This window comes from Oncorhynchus gorbuscha, unplaced genomic scaffold (genome assembly GCF_021184085.1).
Source record: "Oncorhynchus gorbuscha isolate QuinsamMale2020 ecotype Even-year unplaced genomic scaffold, OgorEven_v1.0 Un_scaffold_601, whole genome shotgun sequence".
NCBI lineage: Eukaryota > Metazoa > Chordata > Actinopteri > Salmoniformes > Salmonidae > Oncorhynchus > Oncorhynchus gorbuscha.
In genome coordinates this window covers 345,953-373,142 of record NW_025745438.1, presented here as the reverse complement: position 1 = coordinate 373,142, position 27,190 = coordinate 345,953, and the positions used below count along the sequence as shown (strand labels likewise).

Here is a 27,190-nt window from a genome sequence, read left to right as displayed (position 1 = left end):
CTGTGTGTGTGTTGTCTATCCTGTTACCTCAGCCCTACTGCTATGTGTGTGTTGTCTATCCTGTTACCTCAGCCCTACTGCTGTGTGTGTGTTGTCTATCCTGTTACCTCAGCCCTACTGCTGTGTGTGTGTTGTCTATCCTGTTACCTCAGCTCTACCGCTGTGTGTGTTGTCTATCCTGTTACCTCAGCCCTACTGCTGTGTGTGTTGTCTATCCTGTTACCTCAGCCCTACCGCTGTGTGTGTTGTCTGTCCTGTTACCTCAGCCCTACAGCTGTCTGTGTTGTCTATCCTGTTACCTCAGCCCTACTGCTGTGTGGGTGTTGTCTATCCTGTTACCTCAGCCCTACTGCTGTGTGTGTTGTCTATCCTGTTACCTCAGCCCTACTGCTGTGTGTGTGTTGTCTATCCTGTTACCTCAGCCCTACTGCTGTGTGTGTTGTCTATCCTGTTACCTCAGCCCTACTGCTGTGTGTGTTGTCTATCCTGTTACCTCAGCCCTACTGCTGTGTGTGTTGTCTATCCTGTTACCTCAGCCCTACCTCTGTGTGTGTTGTCTATCCTGTTACCTCAGCCCTACTGCTGTGTGTGTTGTCTATCCTGTTACCTCAGCCCTACTGCTGTGTGTGTTGTCTATCCTGTTACCTCAGCCCTACTGCTGTGTGTGTTGTCTATCCTGTTACCTCAGCCCTACTGCTGTGTGTGTGTTGTCTATCCTGTTACCTCAGCCCTACTGCTGTGTGTGTTGTCTATCCTGTTACCTCAGACCTACTGATGTGTGTGTTGTCTATCCTTTTACCTCAGCCCAACGCTGTGTGTGTTGTTTATCCTTTTACCTCAGCCCAACGCTGTGTGTGTTGTCTATCCTGTTACCTCAGCCCTACCGCTGTGTGTGTTGTCTATCCTGTTACCTCAGCCCTACTGCTGTGTGTGTGTTGTCTATCCTGTTACCTCAGCCCTACTGCTGTGTGTGTTGTCTATCCTGTTACCTCAGCCCTACTGCTGTGTGTGTTGTCTATCCTGTTACCTCAGCCCTACAGCTGTGTGTGTTGTCTATCCTGTTACCTCAGCCCTACAGCTGTGTGTGTTGTCTGTCCTGTTCTACAGCCTGTCACTCCCCATGTCTCCCTCTGGTTGTCTGTCCTTTACAGCCTGTCACTCCCCATGTCTCCCTCTGGTTGTCTGTCCTGTTCTACAGCCTGTCACTCCCCATGTCTCCCTCTGGTTGTCTGTCCTGTTCTACAGCCTGTCACTCCCCATGTCTCCCTCTGGTTGTCTGTCCTGTTCTAGCCTGTCACTCCCCATCTCTCCCTCTGGTTGTCTGCCTGTTCTCACTCCCCATGTCTCCCTGGTTGTCTGTCCTGGTTGTCTGTCCTGTTCCTACAGCCTGTCACTCCCCATGTCTCCCTCTGGTTGTCTGTCCTGTTCTACAGTCTGTCACTCCCCATGTCTCCCTCTGGTTGTCTGTCCTGTTCTACAGCCTGTCACTCCCCATGTCTCCCTCTGGTTGTCTGTCCTGTTCTACAGCCTGTCACTCCCCATGTCTCCCTCTGGTTGTCTGTCCTGTTCTACAGGCTGTCACTCCCCATGTCTCCCTCTGGTTGCCTGTCCTGTTCTACAGTCTGTCACTCCCCATGTCTCCCTCTGGTTGTCTGTCCTGTTCTACAGTCTGTCACTCCCCATGTCTCCCTCTGGTTGTCTGTCCTGTTCTACAGCCTGTCACTCCCCATGTCTCCCTCTGGTTGTCTGTCCTGTTCTACAGTCTGTCACTCCCCATGTCTCCCTCTGGTTGTCTGTCCTGTTCTACAGCCTGTCACTCCCCATGTCTCCCTCTGGTTGTCTGTCCTGTTCTACAGTCTGTCACTCCCCATGTCTCCCTCTGGTTGTCTGTCCTGTTCTACAGTCTGTCACTCCCCATGTCTCCCTCTGGTTGTCTGTCCTGTTCTACAGTCTGTCACTCCCCATGTCTCCCTCTGGTTGTCTGTCCTGTTCTACAGCCTGTCACTCCTCATGTCTCCCTCTGGTTGTCTGTCCTGTTCTACAGTCTGTCACTCCCCATGTCTCCCTCTGGTTGTCTGTCCTGTACAGTCTGTCACTCCTCATGTCTCCCTCTGGTTGTCTGTCCTGTACAGCCTGTCACTCCCCATGTCTCCCTCTGGTTGTCTGTCCTGTTCTACAGCCTGTCACTCCCCATGTCTCCCTCTGGTTGTCTGTCCTGTTCTACAGTCTGTCACTCCCCATGTCTCCCTCTGGTTGTCTGTCCTGTTCTACAGCCTGTCACTCCCCATGTCTCCCTCTGGTTGTCTGTCCTGTTCTACAGCCTGTCACTCCCCATGTCTCCCTCTGGTTGTCTGTCCTGTTCTACAGCCTGTCACTCCCCATGTCTCCCTCTGGTTGTCTGTCCTGTACAGTCTGTCACTCCCCATGTCTCCCTCTGGTTGTCTGTCCTGTACAGTCTGTCACTCCCCATGTCTCCCTCTGGTTGTCTGTCCTGTTCTACAGTCTGTCACTCCCCATGTCTCCCTCTGGTTGTCTGTCCTGTACAGCCTGTCACTCCCCATGTCTCCCTCTGGTTGTCTGTCCTGTTCTACAGCCTGTCACTCCCCATGTCTCCCTCTGGTTGTCTGTCCTGTTCTACAGCCTGTCACTCCCCATGTCTCCCTCTGGTTGTCTGTCCTGTTCTACAGCCTGTCACTCCCCATGTCTCCCTCTGGTTGTCTGTCCTGTACAGCCTGTCACTCCCCATGTCTCCCTCTGGTTGTCTGTCCTGTTCTATAGCCTGTCACTCCCCATGTCTCCCTCTGGTTGTCTGTCCTGTTCTACAGCCTGTCACTCCCTCTGGTTGTGTGTGTGTGTGTGTGTGTGTGTGTGTGTGTGTGTGTGTGTGTGTGTGTGTGTGTGTGTGTGTGTGTGTGTGTGTGTGTGTGTGTGTGTGTGTGTGTGTGTGTGTGTGTGTGTGTGTGTGTGTGTGTGTGTGTGTGTGTGTGTGTGTGTGTGTGTAGCTCTGTCCTGAATGCATACTGCTGCTTCTCACCAGGCTAGGACAGTTTATTTGTGGGTTGCATAAAGGCTGTCCCTGGTTTCTAAGAATGTGTTGACGCCCCTCTTTCTCTCTCCTCCTCTTTCTCCCTCTTTCTTTCTCTCTCCCTCTTTCTCCCTCTTTCTTTCTCTCTCTCTCTCTCTCTCTCTCTCTCTCTCTCTCTCTCTCTCTCTCTCTCTCTCTCTCTCTCTCTCTCTCTCTCTCTCTCTCTCTCTCTCTCTCTCTCTCTCTCTCTCTCTCTCTCTCTCTCTCTCTCCCTCTCTCACCCCCTTTCTCTGGAGGTTTTGATTGTAGTGCTGTTTATAGATTGGCAATCTGCCCATCCTGCAGTACTGTCGGCACCTGGTCCCGGGTTGAAAAGGGGAATATGTTTGTGTATGTGTATGTGTGTTAGGGAGGGTAAGTGGAGGATGGAGGGGAGCTATTCAGCTGTTACCAGTTTAGCCAGTGTGTCTAATGCATAGAGAGAGCGGGGGAGAGAGAGAGAGGGGGGAGAGAGGTGAGAATGGGGGGGAGAGCGGGGGAGATTGACAGAGTGAGAGATATTCACAGAGGGAACAGACATTTTCTCCTCCTCAATCAGAGCATATCACATTAGCAGAGATCTCACTCATGGATTGTGTGTGCGTGCGTGCGTGCGTGCGCGTGTGTGTGTGTGTGTGTGTGCGTGCGTGCATGCGTGTGTGTGCGTGCGTGCGTGTGTGTGTGTGTGTGTGTAATCCCACTCATGGATCTAACTGAGTGTTGCCTCCATCAGAGTGTGAGACGATGGCCCACTGCTTCCTGTTACCACGGAAACTCACTTTTGGCTGAATCTGTGAATCAAACATTTCATTGTTTGTCTCTGACTGCCTGCCTCTGCCGCTGTGTGTGTGTGTGTGTGTGTGTGTGTGTGTGTGTGTGTGTGTGTGTGTGTGTGTGTGTGTGTGTGTGTGTGTGTGTGTGTGTGTGTGTGTGTGTGTGTGTGTGTGTGTGTGTGTGTGTGTGTGTGTGTGTGTGTGTGTGTGTGTGTGTGTCACTGTACAGAACTGCTGAGTTCTTCAAAAGGGTTCCGCAGTCTTGACCTGTATATTGACCTTCCCAAATTACTCTCCCCCCTCCTTTCCTCTCATCCCCTCTCCTCCTCTTCCCCCTCCTATCTTCTCCTTTCCCCTCCTCTCCCCCTCCTCTCTCCTTTCCTCTCCTCCTCTCCCCCCTCCTCTCCCCTCCTCTCTTTCTACTCCTCCTCTCTCCTTCCCCCTCAATCTCCTCCTCCTCCCCCTCCTCTCCCTCCTCCTCTCCTCCTCCTCCTCCTCCTCTCCCCCTCCTCCCTCCTCTCCCCCTCCTCTCTTTTCCTCTCCTCCCCTCTCCTCCCTCTCCCCCTCCTCTCTCCTCCTCCTCTCCTCCTCTCCTCCTCCCTCCCCTCCTATTCTCTCCCCTCCTCTTTTCCTCTCCTCCCCTCTCCTCCTCTCCCCCTCCTCTCTCCCTCCTCCTCTTTTCCTCTCCTCCCCTCTCCTCCTCTCCTCCCCTCCCTCTCCCCCCCTCCTCTCCCCCTCCTCTCTTTTCCTCTCCCCCCTCCTCCTCTCCCCCTCCTATTCTCTCCCCCTCCCTCTCTTTCTCCCTCCTCCCCCCTCTCCTCCTCTCCCCCTCCTCTCCCCCTCCTCTCCCCCTCCTCCTCTTTTCCTCTCCTCCCCTCTCATCCTCTCCCCCTCCTCTCCCCCCCCTCTCTTTTCCTCTCCTCCCCTCCTCTCTCTCTCCCCCTCCTATTCTCTCCCCCTCCCCTCTTTTTTCCTCCTCCCCTCCTCCTCCTCTCCCCCTCCCTCTCCCCCTCCTCTCTTTTCCTCTCCTCCCCTCTCCTCCTCTCCCCCTCCTCTCCCCCTCCTCCTCTCCCCCTCCTCTCTCTTTTCCTCTCCTCCCCTTTCCTCCTCTCCCCCTCCTCTCCCCCTCCTCTCCTAGCTCTCCTCCCTCTCCTCCTCCTCTCCCCCTCCTCTCCCCCTCCTCTCTTTTCCTCTCTCCTCCCCTCCTCCTCCTCTCCCCCTCCCTCTCCCCCTCCCTCTCTTTTCCTCTCCTCCCCTCTCCTCCTCTCCCCCTCCTCTCTCCTCCTCTCCTCCTCCCTCCTCCCTCCCCCTCCTCTCCCCCCCTCCTTCTCCTCCTCCCTCTCCTCATCTCCCCCTCCTCCCTCCCCCCCTCCTCCTCTCCCCCTCCCTCTCCTCCTCTCCTCCCCTCTCCTCCTCTCCCCTCCTATTCTCTCCCCCTCCTCTCTTTTCCTCTCCCCCCTCTCCTCCTCTCCCCCTCCTCTCTCCTCCCTCCTCTCTTTTCCTCTCCTAGCCCCTCTCCTCCCTCTCCCCCTCCTCTCCCCCCCCTCCTCTCCCCCTCCTCTCTTTTCCTCTCCTCCCCCCTCCTCCTCCTCTCCCCCTCCTCTCCCCCTCCTCTCCCCCCTCCTCTCTTTTCCTCTCCTCCCCTCTCCTCCTCTCCCCCTCCTATCCTCTCCCCCTCCCCCCGCTCCTCTCCCCTCTCGTCTCCGCACGTCTCCTCTCAGGGTGACATATCCATCATCATGCCCACAGCACTGTAGACAGCTCTTTAATAAGGAGAATGAGCCTCAGCTAAAGTGCTTTGTTTTCATTTTGCTGCCACACCGCCAAAGGTAATGGGGGCTCCTCAAATATTTATAGAAGGCCTAGAGTCGATGGAGAGAGAGAGAGAGAGAGAGAGAGAGAGAGAGAGAGAGAGAGAGAGAGAGAGAGAGAGAGAGAGAGAGAGAGAGAGAGGTAAAGAAAGAGGAACAGGGACTCTATCATACATCACAACACCATTCAGCCCTCAGATGTGATGCTCAAATAAGGAGCAGCCTGTAAGAGAAAGCATGGAATCCTCCAGATCTCCCTCCTCATTGACAGAGCACCACGCCCCCTGAGAACCACGCCCCCTGAGAGACTAAGGTTCCCCAGCAGCTTATAATAGGATACTCAAATAAAGACAGTGGTAGAGAGAGCAACGGATCTTAAAATGGCTGCTGTATGGGAAGCTTTCTTCAGTTATATTAAGGGGAGTACTAGGATGATTTCTACTGGCAGTTACAGTACAATCTCCTCACTCCTAGCAGTGGCCACAATTACAGTACAATCTCCTCACTCCTAGCAGTGGCCACAATTACAGTACAATCTCCTCACTCCTAGCAGTGGCCACAATTACAGTACAATCTCCTCACTCCTAGCAGTGGCCACAATTACAGTACAATCTCCTCACTCCTAGCAGTGGCCACAATTACAGTACAATCTCCTCACTCCTAGCAGTGGCCACAATTACAGTACAATCTCCTCACTCCTAGCAGTGGCCCCAATTACAGTACAATCTCCTCACTCCTAGCAGTGGCCACAATTACAGTACAATCTCCTCACTCCTAGCAGTGGCCAATTACAGTACAATCTCCTCACTCCTAGCAGTGGCCACAATTACAGTACAATCTCCTCACTCCTAGCAGTGGCCACAATTACAGTACAATCTCCTCACTCCTAGCAGTGGCCCCAATTACAGTACAATCTCCTCACTCCTAGCAGTGGCCACAATTACAGTACAATCTCCTCACTCCTAGCAGTGGCCACAATTACCAATCTCCTCACTCCTAGCAGTTACAGTACAATCTCCTCACTCCTAGCAGTGGCCACAATTACAGTACAATCTCCTCACTCCTAGCAGTGGCCACAATTACAGTACAATCTCCTCACTCCTAGCAGTGGCCACAATTACAGTACAATCTCCTCACTCCTAGCAGTGGCCACAATTACAGTACAATCTCCTCACTCCTAGCAGTGGCCACAATTACAGTACAATCTCCTCACTCCTAGCAGTGGCCACAATTACAGTACAATCTCCTCACTCCTAGCAGTGGCCACAATTACAGTACAATCTCCTCACTCCTAGCAGTGGCCACAATTACAGTACAATCTCCTCACTCCTAGCAGTGGCCCCAATTACAGTACAATCTCCTCACTCCTAGCAGTGGCCACAATTACAGTACAATCTCCTCACTCCTAGCAGTGGCCACAATTACAGTACAATCTCCTCACTCCTAGCAGTGGCCACAATTACAGTACAATCTCCTCACTCCTAGCAGTGGCCACAATTACAGTACAATCTCCTCACTCCTAGCAGTGGCCCCAATTACAGTACAATCTCCTCACTCCTAGCAGTGGCCACAATTACAGTACAATCTCCTCACTCCTAGCAGTGGCCACAATTACAGTACAATCTCCTCACTCCTAGCAGTGGCCCCAATTACAGTACAATCTCCTCACTCCTAGCAGTGGCCACAATTACAGTACAATCTCCTCACTCCTAGCAGTGGCCACAATTACAGTACATTCTCCTCACTCCTAGCAGTGGCCCCAATTACAGTACAATCTCCTCCTGACCCCTAACGTTGGCATTCAACTTGAATCTCTTTCTGATGTGAAGGAGAAGGTGTGAAGAATGAGGAGTGGGAGATTTAGTAAGCTCTCCTGTGTTGGCGTGTGCTTGCGTATGTATGTGTGTTCCTGCAGACCTCTTGCCTCACAATGTAAACAGTATTAAGCTGGTGGTGTGTGTGTGTGTGTGTGTGTGTGTGTGTCTGTGTGTCTACTGTAAACTCTTCCTCCCCTGTGTATCTCTTTCATCCTGTCTGTCTTCCTCTTTTAATTCTTTCTCTCTCTCAGTTCCAATGTCTCTTCTTGTCTATCTCTCTCTCCGCTTACAGTCTCCACTCTCTCTCTCTTCAGTACAATCTCTCCTCTGCAGTGTGTCTCTCTCTAGCAGTGTGTACTGTCTCTCCTCCTCCTCTGTTAACTCTTTCATCCTGTCTGTCTCTCTCTCTCTTCTTTCTTTCTCTCTCTTCTCTCCTCCTCTTTAATTCTCTCTCTCTCTCTCTTCCTCTCTCTCTCTTCTCCTCTCTCTCTCTTCATCTCCTCTTTCCATCTCTCTCTCTCTCCTCTCTTCTTTCTCTCTCTCTTCCTAGCTCTTTCCATCTCTCTCTCTTCTCTCTCCTCTTTCCATCTCTCTCTCTCTTCCTCTCTTCTTTCTCTCTCTCTCTTCCTCTCTCTCTTCTCTCTCTCTCTCTCTTCCTCTCCTCTTTCTATCTCTCTCTCTCTTCCTCTCCTCTTTCTATCTCTCTATCTCTCTCTCCTCTTTCCATCTTTCCATCTCCTCTCCCTTCTTTCTCTCTCTCTCTTCTCTCTCTCTTCTCTCTCTCTCTCTTCCTATCTCTCTATCTCTTCTCTAGCTCTCTTCCTCTCCTCTTTCTATCTCTCTATCTCTTCCTCTCCTCTTTCTATCTCTCTATCCCTTCCTCTCCTCTCTATTCCATCTCTTCCTCTCCTCTTTCCATCTCTCTCTCTTCTCTTCTCTCTCTCTCTCTCTCCTCTCTTTCTATCTCTATCTCTCCTCTCCTCTTTCTCTCTCTCTCTCTTCTCTCTTCTCTCTCTCTCTTCTCTCCTCTCTTTCTTTCTATCTCTCTCTCTTCCTCTCCTCTTCTTCTCTCTCTCTCCTCTCTTCTTTCTCTCTCCTCTTCCTATCTCCTATCTCTCTATCTCTCTCTCTCTCTTCTCTCCTCTCTTCTTCTCTCTCTCTCTTCCTCTCCTCTTTCTATCTCTCTATCTCTTCCTCTCCTCTTTCCATCTCTCTCTCTCTTCCTCTCTTCTTTCTCTCTCTCTCTTCCTATCTCTCTATCTCTTCCTCTCTCTCTTCCTCTCCTCTTTCTATCTCTCTATCTCTTCCTCTCCTCTTTCTATCTCTCTCTCTCTTCCTCTCCTCTTTCTTTCTATCTCTCTCTCTGCTCTCCTCTCTTCTTTCTCCCTCTCCTCTTTCCATCTCTCTATCTCTTCCTCTCCTCTCTCTCTCTCTCTTCCTCTCCTCTTTCTATCTCTCTCTTCCGCTCTCTTTCTCTCCTCTTTTCATCTCTCTATCTCTTCCTCTCCTCTTACCATCTCTCTATCTCTTCCTCTCTTATCTCATTCTCTCTCTCTCTTCCTCTCTTCTTTCTCTCTCTCTTCCTCTCCTCTTTCCATCTCTCTCTTCCTCTCCTCTCTCTCTATCTCTTCCTCTCCTCTTTCCATCCCTCTCTCTCTCTTCCTCTCCTCTTTCCATCTCTCTCTTCCTCTCCTCTCTCTCTATCTCTTCCTCTCCTCTTTCCATCTCTCTCTCTTCCCCTCACACAATGTACCTGTAAAATACTAGTAACTTTTCTGTATTTAATTGACTCCCTTTCTGTACCATTCATGTGTATTCTACTGTACTTAATAGTGGACAGTATAACACATGCTGTTTTATTTTTATTTTTTATTTGATCTTTATTTAACCAGGCAAGTCAGTTAAGAACACATTCTTATTTTCAATGACAGCCTGGGAACAGTGCAGAACGACAGATTTGTACCTTGTCAGCTCGGGGTTTGAACTCGTAACCTTCCGGTCCAACGCTCTAACCACTAGGCTACGCTGCCGCCCCGTGAGGCAGTCAGAGGAAACAGTCTGTGGTATATCTTTACGCTGCTGATCTGATTGCAGTAATATAAAGTAGATTAGACTTTCATTAAGTCTGTTTCATCATGTTTTCACTATTTATTTCCTGTGTGAGTCTCTGCTGCTCCTACTCTACACTGCTGCCTCCATATTAGATCTGCATCCCAATCCCCGTTCCCCTATGGGCCTTGTTCCCCTATGGGCCATGTTCCCCTACGGGCCCTGTTCCCCTATGGGCCTTGTTCCCCTATGGGCCCTGTTCCCCTATGGGCCCTGTTCCCCTATGGGCCCTGTTCCCCTATGGGCCTTGTTCCCCTACGGGCCCTGTTCCCCTATGGGCCTTGTTCCCCTACGGGCCCTGTTCCCCTATGGGCCTTGTTCCCCTATGGGCCCTGTTCCCCTACGGGCCCTGTTCCCCTATGGGCCTTGTTCCCCTATGGGCCCTGTTCCCCTATGGGCCCTGTTCCCCTATGGGCCCTGTTCCCCTATGGGCCTTGTTCCCCTACGGGCCCTGTTCCCCATGGGCCTTGTTCCCCTATGGGCCCCTGCCCTGTTCCCCTATGGGCCCTGTTCCCCTATGGGCCTTGTTCCCCTATGGGCCCTGTTCCCCTATGGGCCCTGTTCCCCTATGGGCCTTGTTCCCCCCTATGGGCCCTGTGGGCCCCCCTACGGGCCCTGTTCCCCTATGGCCCTGTTCCCCATGTTCCCCCCCTATGGGCCCTGTTCCCCTATGGGCCCTGTTCCTATGGGCCCCCTATGGGCCCTGTTCCCCTATGGGCCCTGTTCCCCCTGTTCCCCTATGGGCCCTGTTCCCATGTTCCCCTACGGGCCCTGTTCCCCTACGGGCCATGTTCCCCTATGGGCCCTGTTCCCCTACGGGCCATGTTCCCTTATGGGCCCTGTTCCCTTATGGGCCTTGTTCCCCTATGGGCCTTGTTCCCCTATGGGCCCTGTTCCCTTATGGGCCCTGTTCTCCTATGGGCCCTGTTCCCTTGTTTATGGGCCTTGTTCCCCTATGGGCCATGTTCCCCTATGGGCCCTGTTTTTATGGGCCCTGTTTATGGGCCCTGTTCTCCTATGGGCCCTGTTCCCCTATGGGCCTTGTTCCCCTATGGGCCCTGGTCCCCCTATGGGCCCTGTTCCCCCTATGGGCCCTGTTCCCCTATGGGCCCTGTTCCCCTATGGGCCCTGTTCCCTTGTTCCCCTATGGGCCCCTGTTGGGCCCCTTATGGGCCCTGTTCCCCTATGGGCCCTGTTCCCCTATGGGGCCTTGTTCCCCTATGGGCCCTGTTCCCCTATGGGCCCTGTTCCCTTATGGGCCTTGTTCCCCTATGGGCCCTGTTCCCTTATGGGCCCTGTTCCCCTACGGGCCCTGTTCCCCTATGGACCCTGTTCCCCCTATGGGCCCTGTTCCCCTATGGGCCCTGTTCCCCTATGGGCCCTGTTCCCCTATGGGCCCTGTTCCCCTATGGGCCCTGTTCCACTATGGGCCCTGCTCAAATGTCGTGTCCATATGAAATGATCTGGAGCCTGTGTATACTGTACCAGATGTTCTGTTTGTGTAGGAGGGATGGAATATTCACCTGTCTGGAGTAGAGGTCGACCGATTAATCGAAATGGCCGATTAATTAGGGCCTATTTCAAGTGTTCATAAAAATCGGTATTTGACATTTTTGGACACCGATCATGCCCGATTACATTGCACTCCATGAGGAGACTGCGTGGCATGCTGACTACCTGTTATGCAAGTGCAGCAAGGAGCCAAGGTAGGGTGCTAGCTAGCATTAAACTTATCTTATAAAAAACAATCAATCTTAACATAATCACTAGTTAACTACACATGGTTGATGATATTCCTAGTTTATCTAGCTTGTCCTGCGTTGCATATAATCGATGCGGTGCCTGTTAATTTATCATTGAATCATAACCTACTTCACCAAACGGGGGATTTACCAAGCTCATTTTCGAAAAAAGCACTGTCGTTGCACCAATGTGTACCTAACCATAAACATCAACGCCTTTCTTAAAATCAGTACACAAGTATATATATTTAAACCTGCATATTTAGTTAATATTGCCTGATATCATTAATTTATTTTAACTAGGGAAATTGTGACACTTCTCTTGTGTTCTGTGCAACAGAGTCAGAGTATATGCAGCGGTTTGGGCCGCCTGGCTCGTTGCAAACTGTGTGAAGACTATTTCTTCCTAACAAAGACATCCAATTTCGCCAAACGGGGGATGATTTAACAAAAGCGCATTTGCGAAAAAAGCACAACCATTGCGTGAATGTAAAAATCAATGCCTTTCTTAAAATCAATACACAAAAGTATATATTTTTAAACCTGCATATTTAGTTAAAAGAAATCCAGGTTAGCAGGCAATATTAAACGACGGAAAGTGTGTCACTTCTCTCAGGGTATATGCAACAGTTTGGACTGCCTGGCTCATTGCAAACTAATTTGCCAAAATTTTACGTAATTATGACATAACATTGAAGGTTGTGCAATGTAAAAGGAATATTTAGACTTATGGTGCCACCCGTTAGATAAAATACGTAACGGTTCCGTATTTCACTGAAAGAATAAACGTTGTGTTTTCGAAATTATAGTTTCAGGATTTGACCATATTAATGACCTAAGGCTCATATTTCCGTGTGTTATTATGTTATAATTAAGTCAATGATTTGATATTTGATAGAGCAGTCTGACTGAGCGGTGGTAGGCAGCAGCAGGCTCGTAAGCATTCATTCAAACAGCACTTTCATGCGTTTGCCAGCAGAGATCGCTGTGCTTCAAGCATTGAGTGTTTTTGACTTCAGGCCTATCAACTCCTGAGATTAGGCTGGTGTAACCGATGTCAAATGGCTAGCTAGTTAGCGGGGTGCGCGCTAATAGCGTTTCAATCGGTGACATCACTCTCTCTGAGACCTTGAAGTAGTTGTTCCCCTTGTTCCCGCGATGTTTGTGGAGCGATGGGTAACGATGCTTCGAGTGTGGCTGTTGTCGATGTGTTTCTGGTTCGAGCCCAGGTAGGGGCGAGGAGAGAGACGGAAGCTATACTGTTACACTGGCAATACTAAAGTGCCTATACGAATATCCAATAGTCAAAGGTTAATGAAATACAAATGGTATATAGAGAAATAGTCCTATAATTCCTATAATAACTACAACCTAAATCTTCTTACCTGGGAACCACCAGCTTTCATATGTTTTCATGTTCTGAACAAGGAACTTAAACGTTAGCTTTCTTACATAGCACATATTGCACTTTTACTTTCTTCTCCAACACTTAGTTTTTTCATTATTTAAACCAAATTAAACATGCCTCATTATTTATTTGAGGCTACGTAGATTTTATTGATGTATTATATTAAAATAAAAGTGTTCATTCAGTATTGTTGTACTTGTCATTATTACAAAAAAAATGTTAATTAAAAAAAATGTCTGATTAATCGGTATCAGCTTTTTTTTGGTCCTCCAATAATCGGTATCGGTATCGGCGTTGAAAAAAATCATAATCGGTCGACCTCTAGTCTGGAGCCTGTTCAACATGTTCTGTTTCTGGAGGTGTTATATCACATTATCAGTCTGTAACACTGTTTCTGGAGGTGTTACATCACATTATCAGTCTGTAACACTGTTTCTGGAGGTGTTATAACACATTATCAGTCTGTAACACTGTTTCTGGAGGTGTTATAACACATTATCAGTCTGTAACACTGTTTCTGGAGGTGTTATATCACATTATCAGTCTGTAACACTGTTTCTGGAGGTGTTACATCACATTATCAGTCTGTAACACTGTTTCTGGAGGTGTTATAACACATTATCAGTCTGTAACACTGTTTCTGGAGGTGTTATAACACACCAGTCTGTAACACTGTTTCTGGAGGTGTTACAACACATTATCAGTCTGTAACACTGTTTCTGGAGGTATTATAACACATTTCAGTCTGTAACACTGTTTCTGGAGGTGTTATAACACATTATCAGTCTGTAACACTGTTTCTGGAGGTGTTATAACACATTATCAGTCTGTAACACTGTTTCTGGAGGTGTTATAACACATTATCAGTCTGTAACACTGTTTCTGGAGGTGTTATAACACATTATCAGTCTGTAACACTGTTTCTGGAGGTGTTATAACACATTATCAGTCTGTAACACTGTTTCTGGAGGTGTTATAACACATTATCAGTCTGTAACACTGTTTCTGGAGGTGTTACAACACATTATCAGTCTGTAACACTGTTTCTGGAGGTGTTATAACACATTATCAGTCTGTAACACTGTTTCTGGAGGTGTTATAACACATTATCAGTCTGTAACACTGTTTCTGGAGGTGTTATAACACATTATCAGTCTGTAACACTGTTTCTGGAGGTGTTATAACACACCAGTCTGTAACACTGTTTCTGGAGGTGTTATAACACATTCAGTCACTGTTTCTGTTAACACTGTTTCTGGAGGTGTTATAACACATTATCAGTCTGTAACACTGTTTCTGGAGGTGTTACATCACATTATCAGTCTGTAACACTGTTTCTGGAGGTGTTATAACACATTATCAGTCTGTAACACTGTTTCTGGAGGTGTTATAACACATTATCAGTCTGTAACACTGTTTCTGGAGGTGTTATAACACATTATCAGTCTGTAACACTGTTTCTGGAGGTGTTATAACACATTATCAGTCTGTAACACTGTTTCTGGAGGTGTTATAACACATTATCAGTCTGTAACACTGTTTCTGGAGGTGTTACATCACATTATCAGTCTGTAACACTGTTTCTGGGGGTGTTATAACACATTATCAGTCTGTAACACTGTTTCTGGAGGTGTTATAACACATTATCAGTCTGTAACACTGTTTCTGGAGGTGTTATAACACATTCAGCAGTCTGTGTACTGTGCTGAAATGAGGAAGGTCCAGTGGAGAGGTGGGTACACTCTAACTCTAACTCTGCAAAACAATATCACCCGGCAAAGGAAAGATGCCTTGTGTGAAAATTCCATGAGACATGAGACTCTGAATGACGAAAAATGATAAATCCCATATTGGTCGTTCACCGTCAGGATGCACTGAGCTGGATGTTATCTTCTTCCTGACTTCTCTAGCATGGTTCAAGATATTATGGTGGATGCATATCCAGGCCAACTCATCTGGGCTTGGCTCAGTGTCAGCTTCGTCCTGCAGTGTGATAACCACCATTGTGTTCTGAGTTTCTACAGTGCCTCTCTCCACACGACAGAGCCAAGCTGAACTAGGCTGTTCTGGTTAGTCATTCAACACAGCTGCTGAACTAGGCTGTTCTGGTTAGTCATTCAACACAGCTGCTGAACTAGGCTGTTCTGGTTAGTCATTCAACACAGCTGCTGAACTAGGCTGTTCTGGTTAGTCATTCAACACAGCTGCTGAACTAGGCTGTTCTGGTTAGTCATTCAACACAGCTGCTGAACTAGGCTGTTCTGGTTAGTCATTCAACACAGCTGCTGAACTAGGCTGTTCTGGTTAGTCATTCAACACAGCTGCTGAACTAGGCTGTTCTGGTTAGTCATTCAACACAGCTGCTGAACTAGGCTGTTCTGGTTAGTCATTCAACACAGCTGCTGAACTAGGCTGTTCTGGTTAGTCATTCAACACAGCTGCTGAACTAGGCTGTTCTGGTTAGTCATTCAACACAGCTGCTGAACTAGGCTGTTCTGGTTAGTCATTCAACACAGCTGCTGAACTAGGCTGTTCTGGTTAGTCATTCAACACAGCTGCTGAACTCAAAGGCACTGTCCTCATGGCTTGACACTGTCCTCATTCACTGACACTGTCCTCATCGGCTGAGGAGGGAGCACTGACACTGTCCTCATCGGCTGAGGAGGGAGCACTGACACTGTCCTCATCGGCTGAGGAGAGAGCACTGACACTGTCCTCATCGGCTGAGGAGGGAGCACTGACACTGTCCTCATCGGCTGCTGAACTAGGACACTGTTCATCGGCTGAGGAGGGTCATTCACTGTCCTCATCGGCTGAGGAGGGAGCACTGACACTGTCCTCATCGGCTGAGGAGAGAGCACTGACACTGTCCTCATCGGCTGAGGAGGGAGCACTGACACTGTCCTCATGGGCTGAGGAGGGAGCACTGACACTGTCCTCATCGGCTGAGGAGGGAGCACTGACACTGTCCTCATCGGCTGAGGAGGGAGCACTGACACTGTCCTCATGGGCTGAGGAGGGAGCACTGACACTGTCCTCATGGGCTGAGGAGGGAGCACTGACACTGTCCTCATCGGCTGAGGAGGGAGCACTGACACTGTCCTCATCGGCTGAGGAGGGAGCACTGACACTGTCCTCATCGGCTGAGGAGAGAGCACTGACACTGTCCTCATCGGCTGAGGAGAGAGCACTGACACTGTCCTCATCGGCTGAGGAGGGAGCACTGACACTGTCCTCATCGGCTGAGGAGGGAGCACTGACACTGTCCTCATCGGCTGAGGAGGGAGCACTGACACTGTCCTCATCGGCTGAGGAGAGAGCACTGACACTGTCATCATGGGCTCCTGAGGAGAGAGCACTGACACTGTCATCATGGGCTCCTGAGGAGAGAACACTGACACTGTCATCATGGGCTGAGGAGAGAGCACTGACACTGTCATCATGGGCTGAGGAGAGAGCACTGACACTGTCATCATGGGCTGAGGAGAGAACACTGCACTGACACTGACACTCATCATGGGCTCCTGAGGAGGGAACACTGACACTGTCATCATGGGCTGAGGAGAGAGCACTGACACTGTCATCATGGGCTTCTGAGGAGAGAACACTGACACTGTCATCATGGGCTGAGGAGAGAACACTGACACTGTCATCATGGGCTCATCTGAGGAGAGAGCACTGACACTCATCATGGGCTGAGGAGGGAACACTGACACTGTCATCACTGAGGAGAGAACACTGACACTCATCATGGGCTGAGGAGAGAGCACTGACACTGTCATCATGGGCTCCTGAGGAGAGAGCACTGACACTGTCATCATGGGCTGAGGAGGAACACTGACACTGTCATCATGGGCTTCTGAGGAGGGAACACTGACACTGTCATCATGGGCTGAGGAGAGAGCACTGACACTGTCATCACTGAACACTGACACTGTCATCATGGGCTGAGGAGGAGCACTGACACTGTCATCATGGGCTGAGGAGGAACACTGACACTCATCATCATGGGCTCCTGAGGAGAGAACACTGACACTGTCATCATGGGCTTCTGAGGAGAGAGCACTGACACTGTCATCATGGGCTTCTGAGGAGAGAACACTGACACTGTCATCATCATGGGCTTCTGAGGAGAGAACACTGACACTGTCATCATGGGCTTCTGAGGAGAGAGCACTGACACTGTCATCATGGGCTTCTGAGGAGGGAACACTGACACTGTCATCATGGGCTGAGGAGGGAGCACTGACACTGTCATCATGGGCTGAGGAGAGAGCACTGACACTGTCATCAGGAGGGAGCACTGACACTGTCCTCACTGAGGAGGAACACTGACACTGTCATCATGGGCTGAGGAGGGAACACTGACACTGTCCTCATCGGCTGAGGAGAGAGCACTGACACTGTCATCATGGGCTGAGGAGGGAGCACTGACACTGTCCTCATCGGCTGAGGAGGGAGCACTGACACTGTCCTCATCGGCTGAGGAGAGAGCACTGACACTGTCCTCATCGGCTGAGGAGAGAGCACTGACACTGTCATCATGGGCTGAGGAGAGAGCACTGACACTGTCCTCATCGGCTGAGGAGGGAGCACTGACACTGTCCTCATCGGCTGAGGAGGGAGCACTGACACTGTCCTCATCGGCTGAGGAGGAGCACTGACACTGTCCTCATCGGCTGAGGAGAGAGCACTGACACTGTCATCATGGGCTGAGGAGAGAGCACTGACACTGTCATCATGGGCTGAGGAGAGAGCACTGACACTGTCATCATGGGCTGAGGAGGGGAACACTGACACTGTCATCATGGGCTGAGGAGAGAACACTGACACTGTCATCATGGGCTTCTGAGGAGAGAACACTGACACTGTCATCATGGGCTCCTGAGGAGAGAACACTGACACTGTCATCATGGGCTTCTGAGGAGAGAACACTGACACTGTCATCATGGGCTGAGGAGAGAGCACTGACACTGTCATCATGGGCTTCTGAGGAGAACACTGACACTGTCATCATGGGCTTCTGAGGAGAGAACACTGACACTCATCATGGGCTCCTGAGGAGAGAGCACTGACACTGTCATCATGGGCACTGAGGAGAGAACACTGACACTGTCATCATGGGCTTCTGAGGAGAGAACACTGACACTGTCATCATGGGCTTCTGAGGAGAGAGCACTGACACTCATCAGGACACTGTCATCATGGGCTGACACTGTCATCATGGGCTCCTGAGGAGAACACTGTCATCATGGGCTCTGAGGAGGAACACTGACACTGTCATCATGGGCTTCTGAGGAGAGAACACTGACACTGTCATCATGGGCTTCTGAGGAGAGAACACTGACACTGTCATCATGGGCTTCTGAGGAGAGAACACTGACACTGTCATCATGGGCTTCTGAGGAGAGAACACTGACACTGTCATCATGGGCTTCTGAGGAGAGAACACTGACACTGTCATCATGGGCTTCTGAGGAGAGAACACTGACACTGTCATCATGGGCTTCTGAGGAGAGAACACTGACACTGTCATCATGGGCTTCTGAGGAGAGAGCACTGACACTGTCATCATGGGCTCCTGAGGAGAGAACACTGACACTGTCATCATGGGCTTCTGAGGAGAGAACACTGACACTGTCATCATGGGCTTCTGAGGAGAGAACACTGACACTGTCATCATGGGCTTCTGAGGAACACTGACACTGTCATCATGGGCTTCTGGGCACTGACACTGTCATCATGGGCTTCTGAGGAGGAACACTGACACTGTCATCATGGGCTTCTGAGGAGAGAACACTGACACTGTCATCATGGGCTCCTGAGGAGAGAGCACTGACACTGTCATCATGGGCTCCTGAGGAGAGAGCACTGACACTCATCATGGGCTCCTGAGGAGAGAGCACTGATACTCATCATGGGCTCCTGAGGAGGGAACACTGACACTGTCATCATGGGCTCCTGAGGAGGGAACACTGACACTGTCATCATGGGCTCCTGAGGGAGACTGACACTGTCATCACTGACACTGTCATCATGGGCTCCTGAGGAGGGAACACTGACACTGTCATCATGGGCTCCTGAGGAGGGAACACTGACACTGTCATCATGGGCTCCGGAGGAGGGAACACTGACACTGTCATCATGGGCTCCGGAGGAGGGAACACTGACACTGTCATCATGGGCTGGGCTCCTGAGGAGGGAACACTGACACTGTCATCATGGGCTCCTGAGGAGGGAACACTGACACTGTCATCATGGGCTCCTGAGGAGGGAACACTGACACTGTCATCATGGGCTCCTGAGGAGGGAACACTGACACTGTCATCATGGGCTCCTGAGGAGGGAACACTGACACTGTCATCATGGGCTCCTGAGGAGAGAACACTGACACTGTCATCATGGGCTCCTGAGGAGGGAACACTGACACTGTCATCATGGGCTCCTGAGGAGAGAGCACTGACACTGTCATCATGGGCTCCTGATGAGAGAACACTGACACTGTCATCATGGGCTCCTGATGAGAGAACACTGACACTGTCATCATGGGCTCCTGATGAGAGAACACTGACACTGTCATCATGGGCTCCGGAGGAGGGAGCTCGAGCAGGGGAAGTCATTATTTTCCCGCTCGTTGTCCAAAATGTCTGCTACTCCACTACTTGTATTAGTTTGGCCAGTTGACGACGTTGTTTGATGTGTTCGCTTCATAGTTCATTTGAGAAGTTCTAGAATTACGTTTCCATTTCAGGAAAATAGCCAAGGCGCCGCCAAGCAAAACATCTATGATTGAAGCAAAGTCACGTTCTGAATGACCAGCCAATCAGAGCCATTTCAGACGCTGTTCTCGTGCACATGATTTCTTTATTGGCTGTTTAAAAAAATCACATTTGCATTTATTCACATGCGATTGGATAAGCTAAATATTGAATGTGCTTTGCATTGTGGGCTACTTTGTATGTGGTTTTCTCTATTGTGCTACATCATTGATAAGTTGTATACCTCCACTACACGTACTTTGATACGTGTTTAGTGGGGATGAAGAAGTGAGTACAGACAATGACCAGTGGAAGTGGGTAGAAGACCTATAACCTCCAGTATACCACTGGGAAGTCTATACTACATCCTGTTACTGCTTACTTCCTTGTTGTTTTTGTTGTGTAAATACACTAACTGTTAGACACTCTGGATATGAGCGTCTGCTAAATGACTTAAATGTAAATGTAATTGTTGTTGTTATTAACCGCAGTATCTCTTCCTGTTCTGTAGATGGCGCTCCACTGAGTGAGCTGTCGTGGCCGTCGTCTCTGGCAGTGGTGGCTGTTTCCTTCTCTGGGCTCTTCACCTTCGTCTTCCTCATGCTGGCCTGCCTCTGCTGTAAGAAGGGACACATCGGGTTCAAAGTGAGATATACTTTACTCTCTCTCTCTCTCTCTCTCTCTCTCTCTGTCTCTCTCTCTCTCTCTCTCTCTCTCTCTCTCTCTCTCTCTCTCTCTCTCTCTCTCTCCCACTCTCTCTCTCTCTCTCTCTCTCTCTCTCTCTCTCTCTCTCTCTCTCTCTCTCTCTCTCTCTCTCTCTCTCTCTCTCTCTCTCACACACACACACACACAGTGTGACCACCTCTTTATAAACAATGATCCACACACACACACACACACAGTGTGACCACCTCTTTATAAACAATGATCCACCACATACATCATGTTACACTGCCCCCTGCTGATTAGGAAGAGACATGATCCACTACATACATCATGTTACACTGCCCCCTGCTGATTAGGAAGAGACATGATCCACTACATACATCATGTCACACTGCCCCCTGCTGATTAGGAAGAGACATGATCCATTACATACATTATGTCACACTGCCCCCTGCTGATTAGGAAGAGACATGATCCACTACATACATCATGTTACACTGCCCCCTGCTGATTAGGAAGAGACATGATCCACTACATACATCATGTTACACTGCCCCCTGCTGATTAGGAAGAGACATGATCCACCACTGCATACATCATGTTACACTGCCCCCTACTGATTAGGAAGAGACATGATCTACCACTACATACATCATGTTACACTGCCCCCTGCTGATTAGGAAGAGACATGATCCACCACTACATCATCATGTTACACTGCCCCCTGCTGATTAGGAAGAGACATGATCCACCACTACATACATCATGTTACACTGCCCCCTGCTGATTAGGAAGAGACATGATCCACCACTGCATACATCATGTTACACTGCCCCCTGCTGATTAAGACGATTCCTAACAATTCCCCAGTTGAAGGAGAGTTCTTGGATAACTCTCTGTGTGGGACCCAAAACTACTCTAATCCCTATATAATGCACTGCCCTTGTCAAAAGTAGTGCACTATATAGGGAATAGGGGAGTGGCTGCCAGCCTGATCCCTGTTGTCAGTCTGTGAGGGACTGGGCAGAGGGGTGTGGCTGCCAGCCTGATCCCTATTGTCTGTCTGTGAGGGACTGGGCAGAGGGGTGTGGCTGCCAGCCTGCTCCCTGTTGTCTGTCTGTGAGGGACTGGGCAGAGGGGTGTGGCTCCCCTGTTGTTGGTCTGTGAGGGACTGGGCAGAGGGGTGTGGCTCCCCTGTTGTCTGTCTGTGAGGGACTGGGCAGAGGGGTGTGGCTCCCCTGTTGTCTGTCTGTGAGGGACTGGGCAGAGGGGTGTGGCTCCCCTGTTGTTGGTCTGTGAGGGACTGGGCAGAGGGGTGTGGCTCCCCTGTTGTCTGTCTGTGAGGGACTGGGCAGAGGGGTGTGGCTCCCCTGTTGTCTGTCTGTGAGGGACTGGGCAGAGGGGTGTGGCTCCCCTGTTGTTGGTCTGTGAGGGACTGGGCAGAGGGGTGTGGCTCCCCTGTTGTCTGTCTGTGAGGGACTGGGCAGAGGGGTGTGGCCCCCCTGTTGTCTGTCTGTAAAGGTTAAGTTAAAGGTTAAGCTTTGGGATATAGTTAAAACAAAAAATATTAAAAACTAGTGCCTAGCACTGGTATTGAACACACTACTTAATGGTAATATCACTCACCGTTGCACCTAGTCACCGGTTTTGACGTCATCTTCTTTCGTCCTGCTTATCTGGACAGACTTTTAATTTCGCAGTGGATCTTGGCAGCAATATTAGTTCTACCTCCTCTGTCAGTTAGCGTCCTCAAATCAGATCATGTTAGAGCGGCAGAGAGAGGAAGGTGGTTGTTCTGCTGCTGTGTTGGGGGTCGGCATTTAGCACCACTTCACTATTCAAATATCCGGATAGTCCCCCCCCCCCACATTAAAAAAAAATATTGACTCTCTTGACCAATCAGAATGACGCAAATGCTCATAGTAGAGGTAAACAATGGACAGGCTGATTTCTCCAGCAGTTCCCTCATCCATCCAGCCATCCATCTATCCATCCATCCATCCAGGCTACTTTGGTGTGGTTGTCCAGTGTCAAACTCAGGCTACTTTGGTGTGGTTATCCAGTGTCAAACTCAGGCTACTTTGGTGTGGTTGTCCAGTGTCAAACTCAGGCTACTTTGGTATGGTTGTCCAGTGTCAAACTCAGGCTACTTTGGTGTGGTTGTCCAGTATCGTGGTTGTCCAGTGTCAAACTCAGGCTACTTTGGTGTGGTTGTCCAGTGTCAAACTCAGGCTACTTTGGTGTGGTTGTCCAGTGTCAAACTCAGGCTACTTTGGTGTGGTTGTCCAATGTCAAACTCAGGCTACTTTGGTGTGTTTGTCCAGTGTCAAACTCAGGCTACTTTGGTGTGGTTGTCCAGTGTCAAACTCAGGCTACTTTGGTGTGGTTGTCCAGTGTCAAACTCAGGCTACTTTGGTGTGGTTGTCCAGTGTCAAACTCAGGCTACTTTGGTGTGGTTGTCCAGTGTCGAACTCAGGCTACTTTGGTGTGGTTATCCAGTGTCAAACTCAGGCTACTTTGGTGTGGTTGTCCAGTGTCAAACTCAGGCTACTTTGGTATGGTTGTCCAGTGTCAAACTCAGGCTACTTTGGTGTGGTTGTCCAGTATCGTGGTTGTCCAGTGTCAAACTCAGGCTACTTTGGTGTGGTTGTCCAGTGTCAAACTCAGGCTACTTTGGTGTGGTTGTCCAGTGTCAAACTCAGGCTACTTTGGTGTGGTTGTCCAATGTCAAACTCAGGCTACTTTGGTGTGTTTGTCCAGTGTCAAACTCAGGCTACTTTGGTGTGGTTGTCCAGTGTCAAACTCAGGCTACTTTGGTGTGGTTGTCCAGTGTCAAACTCAGGCTACTTTGGTGTGGTTGTCCAGTGTCAAACTCAGGCTACTTTGGTGTGGTTGTCCAGTGTCGAACTCAGGCTACTTTGGTGTGGTTATCCAGTGTCAAACTCAGGCTACTTTGGTGTGGTTGTCCAGTGTCAAACTCAGGCTACTTTGGTATGGTTGTCCAGTGTCAAACTCAGGCTACTTTGGTGTGGTTGTCCAGTATCGTGGTTGTCCAGTGTCAAACTCAGGCTACTTTGGTGTGGTTGTCCAGTGTCAAACTCAGGCTACTTTGGTGTGGTTGTCCAGTGTCAAACTCAGGCTACTTTGGTGTGGTTGTCCAATGTCAAACTCAGGCTACTTTGGTGTGTTTGTCCAGTGTCAAACTCAGGCTACTTTGGTGTGGTTGTCCAGTGTCAAACTCAGGCTACTTTGGTGTGGTTGTCCAGTGTCAAACTCAGGCTACTTTGGTGTGGTTGTCCAGTGTCAAACTCAGGCTACTTTGGTGTGGTTGTCCAGTGTCAAACTCAGGCTACTTTGGTGTGGTTGTCCAGTGTCAAACTCAGGCTACTTTGGTGTGGTTGTCCAGTGTCAAACTCAGGCTACTTTGGTGTGGTTGTTCAGTGTCAAATCCACAGAAGTCAATAGAACAGTGTTATGTGGTCACATCCCCCTCTGTGGTTCCCCTCCTTGTCATTCACCAGAGTGTTAGCAGAGGTTTGCATTAATAGAGGTGTGTGCATTAGCATGCGACCACTAGCCACATCGCACCACTGCACCACCAAAAGCCTTCTTTATGTCATCCTTCTTTCACTGTGACCACTCTGTGGGACGGACAGACAGACTCAGTTCTGTGGTTGGGTGTTATAAGTGTTTAGAGAAAAGAGAAGAGAGTGTACAGTGTTTAGTAAAGGTTATGGCCTTTTCTCATTTCTAGTCTTCTCGTCCGTTCACTCTTCTCTGTCATGTCTCCTCCATCCTCTTTCTTTCTTTCTGTCTTTCATGCTCTGCTCCTGAGATAGACAGGTGTTGTTGTGAATGAGAAGCAAAAGGGTGCTATCTCTTAATCAGTCTTATGAATCAGAGCAGAGGGGTTTTTCTGTCGCAGTGAAGCGTTGTCTTGCATGATTCCATTCCCCTTGTTCTCTTCACCTCTTCCCCTCCCCTCTCTTCTCCCCTCCCCTCTCTTCTCTCTCCCTCCCCCCCCTCCCCTCCCCCCCTCCTCCCCTCCCCTCCCCTCCCCTCCCCTCTCTTCTCCCCTCCCCTCCCCTCTCTTCTCTCCTCTAGATAGGTTTGTTCTGTGCTGTAGTCCATTAGGTAAATAATGGATGGCTCAGTAGTTGAGAACAGAGCAGTATTGCCAGCCCTGTACAAACACAGTCTCTGAAGATGGATTGGCAGCGTGGTACTCTGTCGCTGCTGGAGGTGTTTAGAGTGTAAAGAGACACTGGTGTTCAGAGTGTAAAGAGACACTGGTGTTCAGAGTGTAAAGAGACACTGGTGTTCAGAGTGTAAAGAGACACTGGTGTTCAGAGTGTAAAGAGACAAAGAGACACTGGTGTTCAGAGTGTAAAGAGACACTGGTGTTCAGAGTGTAAAGAGACACTGGTGTTCAGAGTGTAAAGAGACACTGGTGTTCAGAGTGTAAAGAGAGACTAGTGTTTAGAGTGTAAAGAGACACTGGTGTTTAGAGTGTAAAGAGACACTGGTGTTTAGAGTGTAAAGAGACACTGGTGTTTAGAGTGTAAAGAGACACTGGTGTTTAGAGTGTAAAGAGACACTGGTGTTCAGAGTGTAAAGAGACACTGGTGTTCAGAGTGTAAAGAGACACTGGTGTTCAGAGTGTAAAGAGACACTGGTGTTCAGAGTGTAAAGAGACACTGGTGTTCAGAGTGTAAAGAGACACTGGTGTTCAGAGTGTAAAGAGACACTGGTGTTCAGAGTGTAAAGAGACACTGGTGTTCTGGTGTTCAGGAGTGTAAAGAGACACTGGTGTTCAGAGTGTAAAGAGACACTGGTGTTCAGAGTGTAAAGAGAGACTAGTGTTTTAAAGACACTGGTGTTTAGAGTGTAAAGTGAGACACTGGTGTTTAGAGTGTAAAGAGACACTGGTGTTCAGAGTGTAAAGAGACACTGGTGAGTGACACTGGTGTTCAGAGTGTAAAGAGACACTGGTGTTCAGAGTGTAAAGAGACACTGGTGTTCAGAGTGTAAAGAGACACTGGTGTTCAGAGTGTAAAGAGAGACTAGTGTTTAGAGTGTAAAGAGACACTGGTGTTCAGAGTGTAAAGAGACACTGGTGTTCAGAGTGTAAAGAGAGACTAGTGTTTAGAGTGTAAAGTGACACTGGTGTTCAGAGTGTAAAGAGACACTGGTGTTTAGAAGGGACAGAGGGGATGTGTTCTGTTTGTGGGCTCTGTGCAGGCCAGTCGAGTACTTCCACACCAATCTCGACAAACCATTTATGTATGGACCTCACTTTGTCATACTGAAACAGGAAAGGGCCTTCCCTAAACTGTTGACACAAAGTTGGAAGCACAGAGTCGTCGAGAATGTCATTGTATGCTGTAGCGCCATTCTTACTTATTTTCATTAAAACTGTATTGTTGGTTAAGGGCTTGTAAGCAAGCATTTCACTGTAAGGTCTACTACACATGTTGTATTCGGCGCATGTGACAAATACAATTTGATTTGATTTGATTAAGATTTCCCTTCCCTAGCCGGAACAATGAAAAACAGCCCCAGACCATTATTCCTCCTCCACCAGACTTTACAGTGGGCACTATACATTCAGGCAGGTAGCGTTCTCCTGTCATCCGACAAACCAGATTTGTCCATCGTACTGCCAGATAGTGAAGTGTGATTCATCACTCCAAAGAACGTGTGTCCACTGCTCCAGAGGCCAATGGCAGCATGCGTTACACCACTCCAGCCGACCCTTAGCGTTGCACATGGGGATCTTAGGCTTGTGTGCGGCTGCTCTGCCACGGACACCCATTTCATGAAGTTTCCGACAAACAGTTATTGTGCTGATATTGCTTCCAAGAGGCAGTTTGGAACTCGGTAGTTAGTGTTGCAACCGAGGACGGACGATCTTTTACACGGTTCAGCACTTGGCGGTCCCGTTCTGTGAGCTTGTGTGGCCTATCACTTAGCTACATAATTCTCATCACTGGAAATAGGTGATAACACACTATCACATTTCACAATGATTTTATAACAATTACCTTCACTCCAGATCACCAAATCAGCCAATAGATGACATGGGCACACTGGTCTGTTACCTTCACTCCAGATTACCAAATCAGCCAATAGATGACATGGGCACACTGGTCTGTTACCTTCACTCCAGATCATCAAATCAGCCAATAGATGACATGGGCACACTGGTCTGTTACCTTCACTCCAGATCGCCAAATCAGCCAATAGATGACGTGGGCACACTGGTCTGTTACCTTCACTCCAGATCGCCAAATCAGCCAATAGATGACGTGGGCACACTGGTCTGTTACCTTCACTCCAGATCGCCAAATCAGCCAATAGATGACATGGGCACACTGGTCTGTTACCTTCACTCCAGATCATCAAATCAGCCAATAGATGACATGGGCACACTGGTCTGTTACCTTCACTCCAGATCGCCAAATCAGCCAATAGATGACATGGGCACACTGGTCTGTTACCTTCACTCCAGATCATCAAATCAGCCAATAGATGACATGGGCACACTGGTCTGTTACCTTCACTCCAGATCACCAAATCAGCCAATAGATGACATGGGCACACTGGTCTGTTACCTTCACTCCAGATCACCAAATCAGCCAATAGATGACATGGGCACACTGGTCTGTTACCTTCACTCCAGATCACCAAATCAGCCAATAGATGACATGGGCACACTGGTCTGTTACCTTCACTCCAGATCATCAAATCAGCCAATAGATGACATGGGCATACTGGTCTGTTACCTTCACTCCAGATCATCAAATCAGCCAATAGATGACATGGGCATACTGGTCTGTTACCTTCACTCCAGATCACCAAATCAGCCAATAGATGACATGGGCACACTGGTCTGTTACCTTCACTCCAGATCATCAAATCAGCCAATAGATGACATGGGCACACTGGTCTGTTACCTTCACTCCAGATCACCAAATCAGCCAATAGATGACATGGGCACACTGGTCTGTTACCTTCACTCCAGATCATCAAATCAGCCAAT

The 27,190-nt window shown here is 49.2% G+C and overlaps 1 protein-coding gene across 1 annotated transcript in view; it reads left to right on the top strand.

Moving 5' to 3' along the window:
- LOC124019015 overlaps window positions 1-27,190 on the top strand; it is a 94,245-nt gene that overhangs the window by 14,360 nt on the left and 52,695 nt on the right. Inside the window, exon 2 of the mRNA XM_046334358.1 lies at window positions 19,994-20,127. Within this exon, the coding sequence (XP_046190314.1) occupies window positions 19,994-20,127 (134 nt within the window). The remainder of the gene's footprint in view (window positions 1-19,993; window positions 20,128-27,190) is intronic.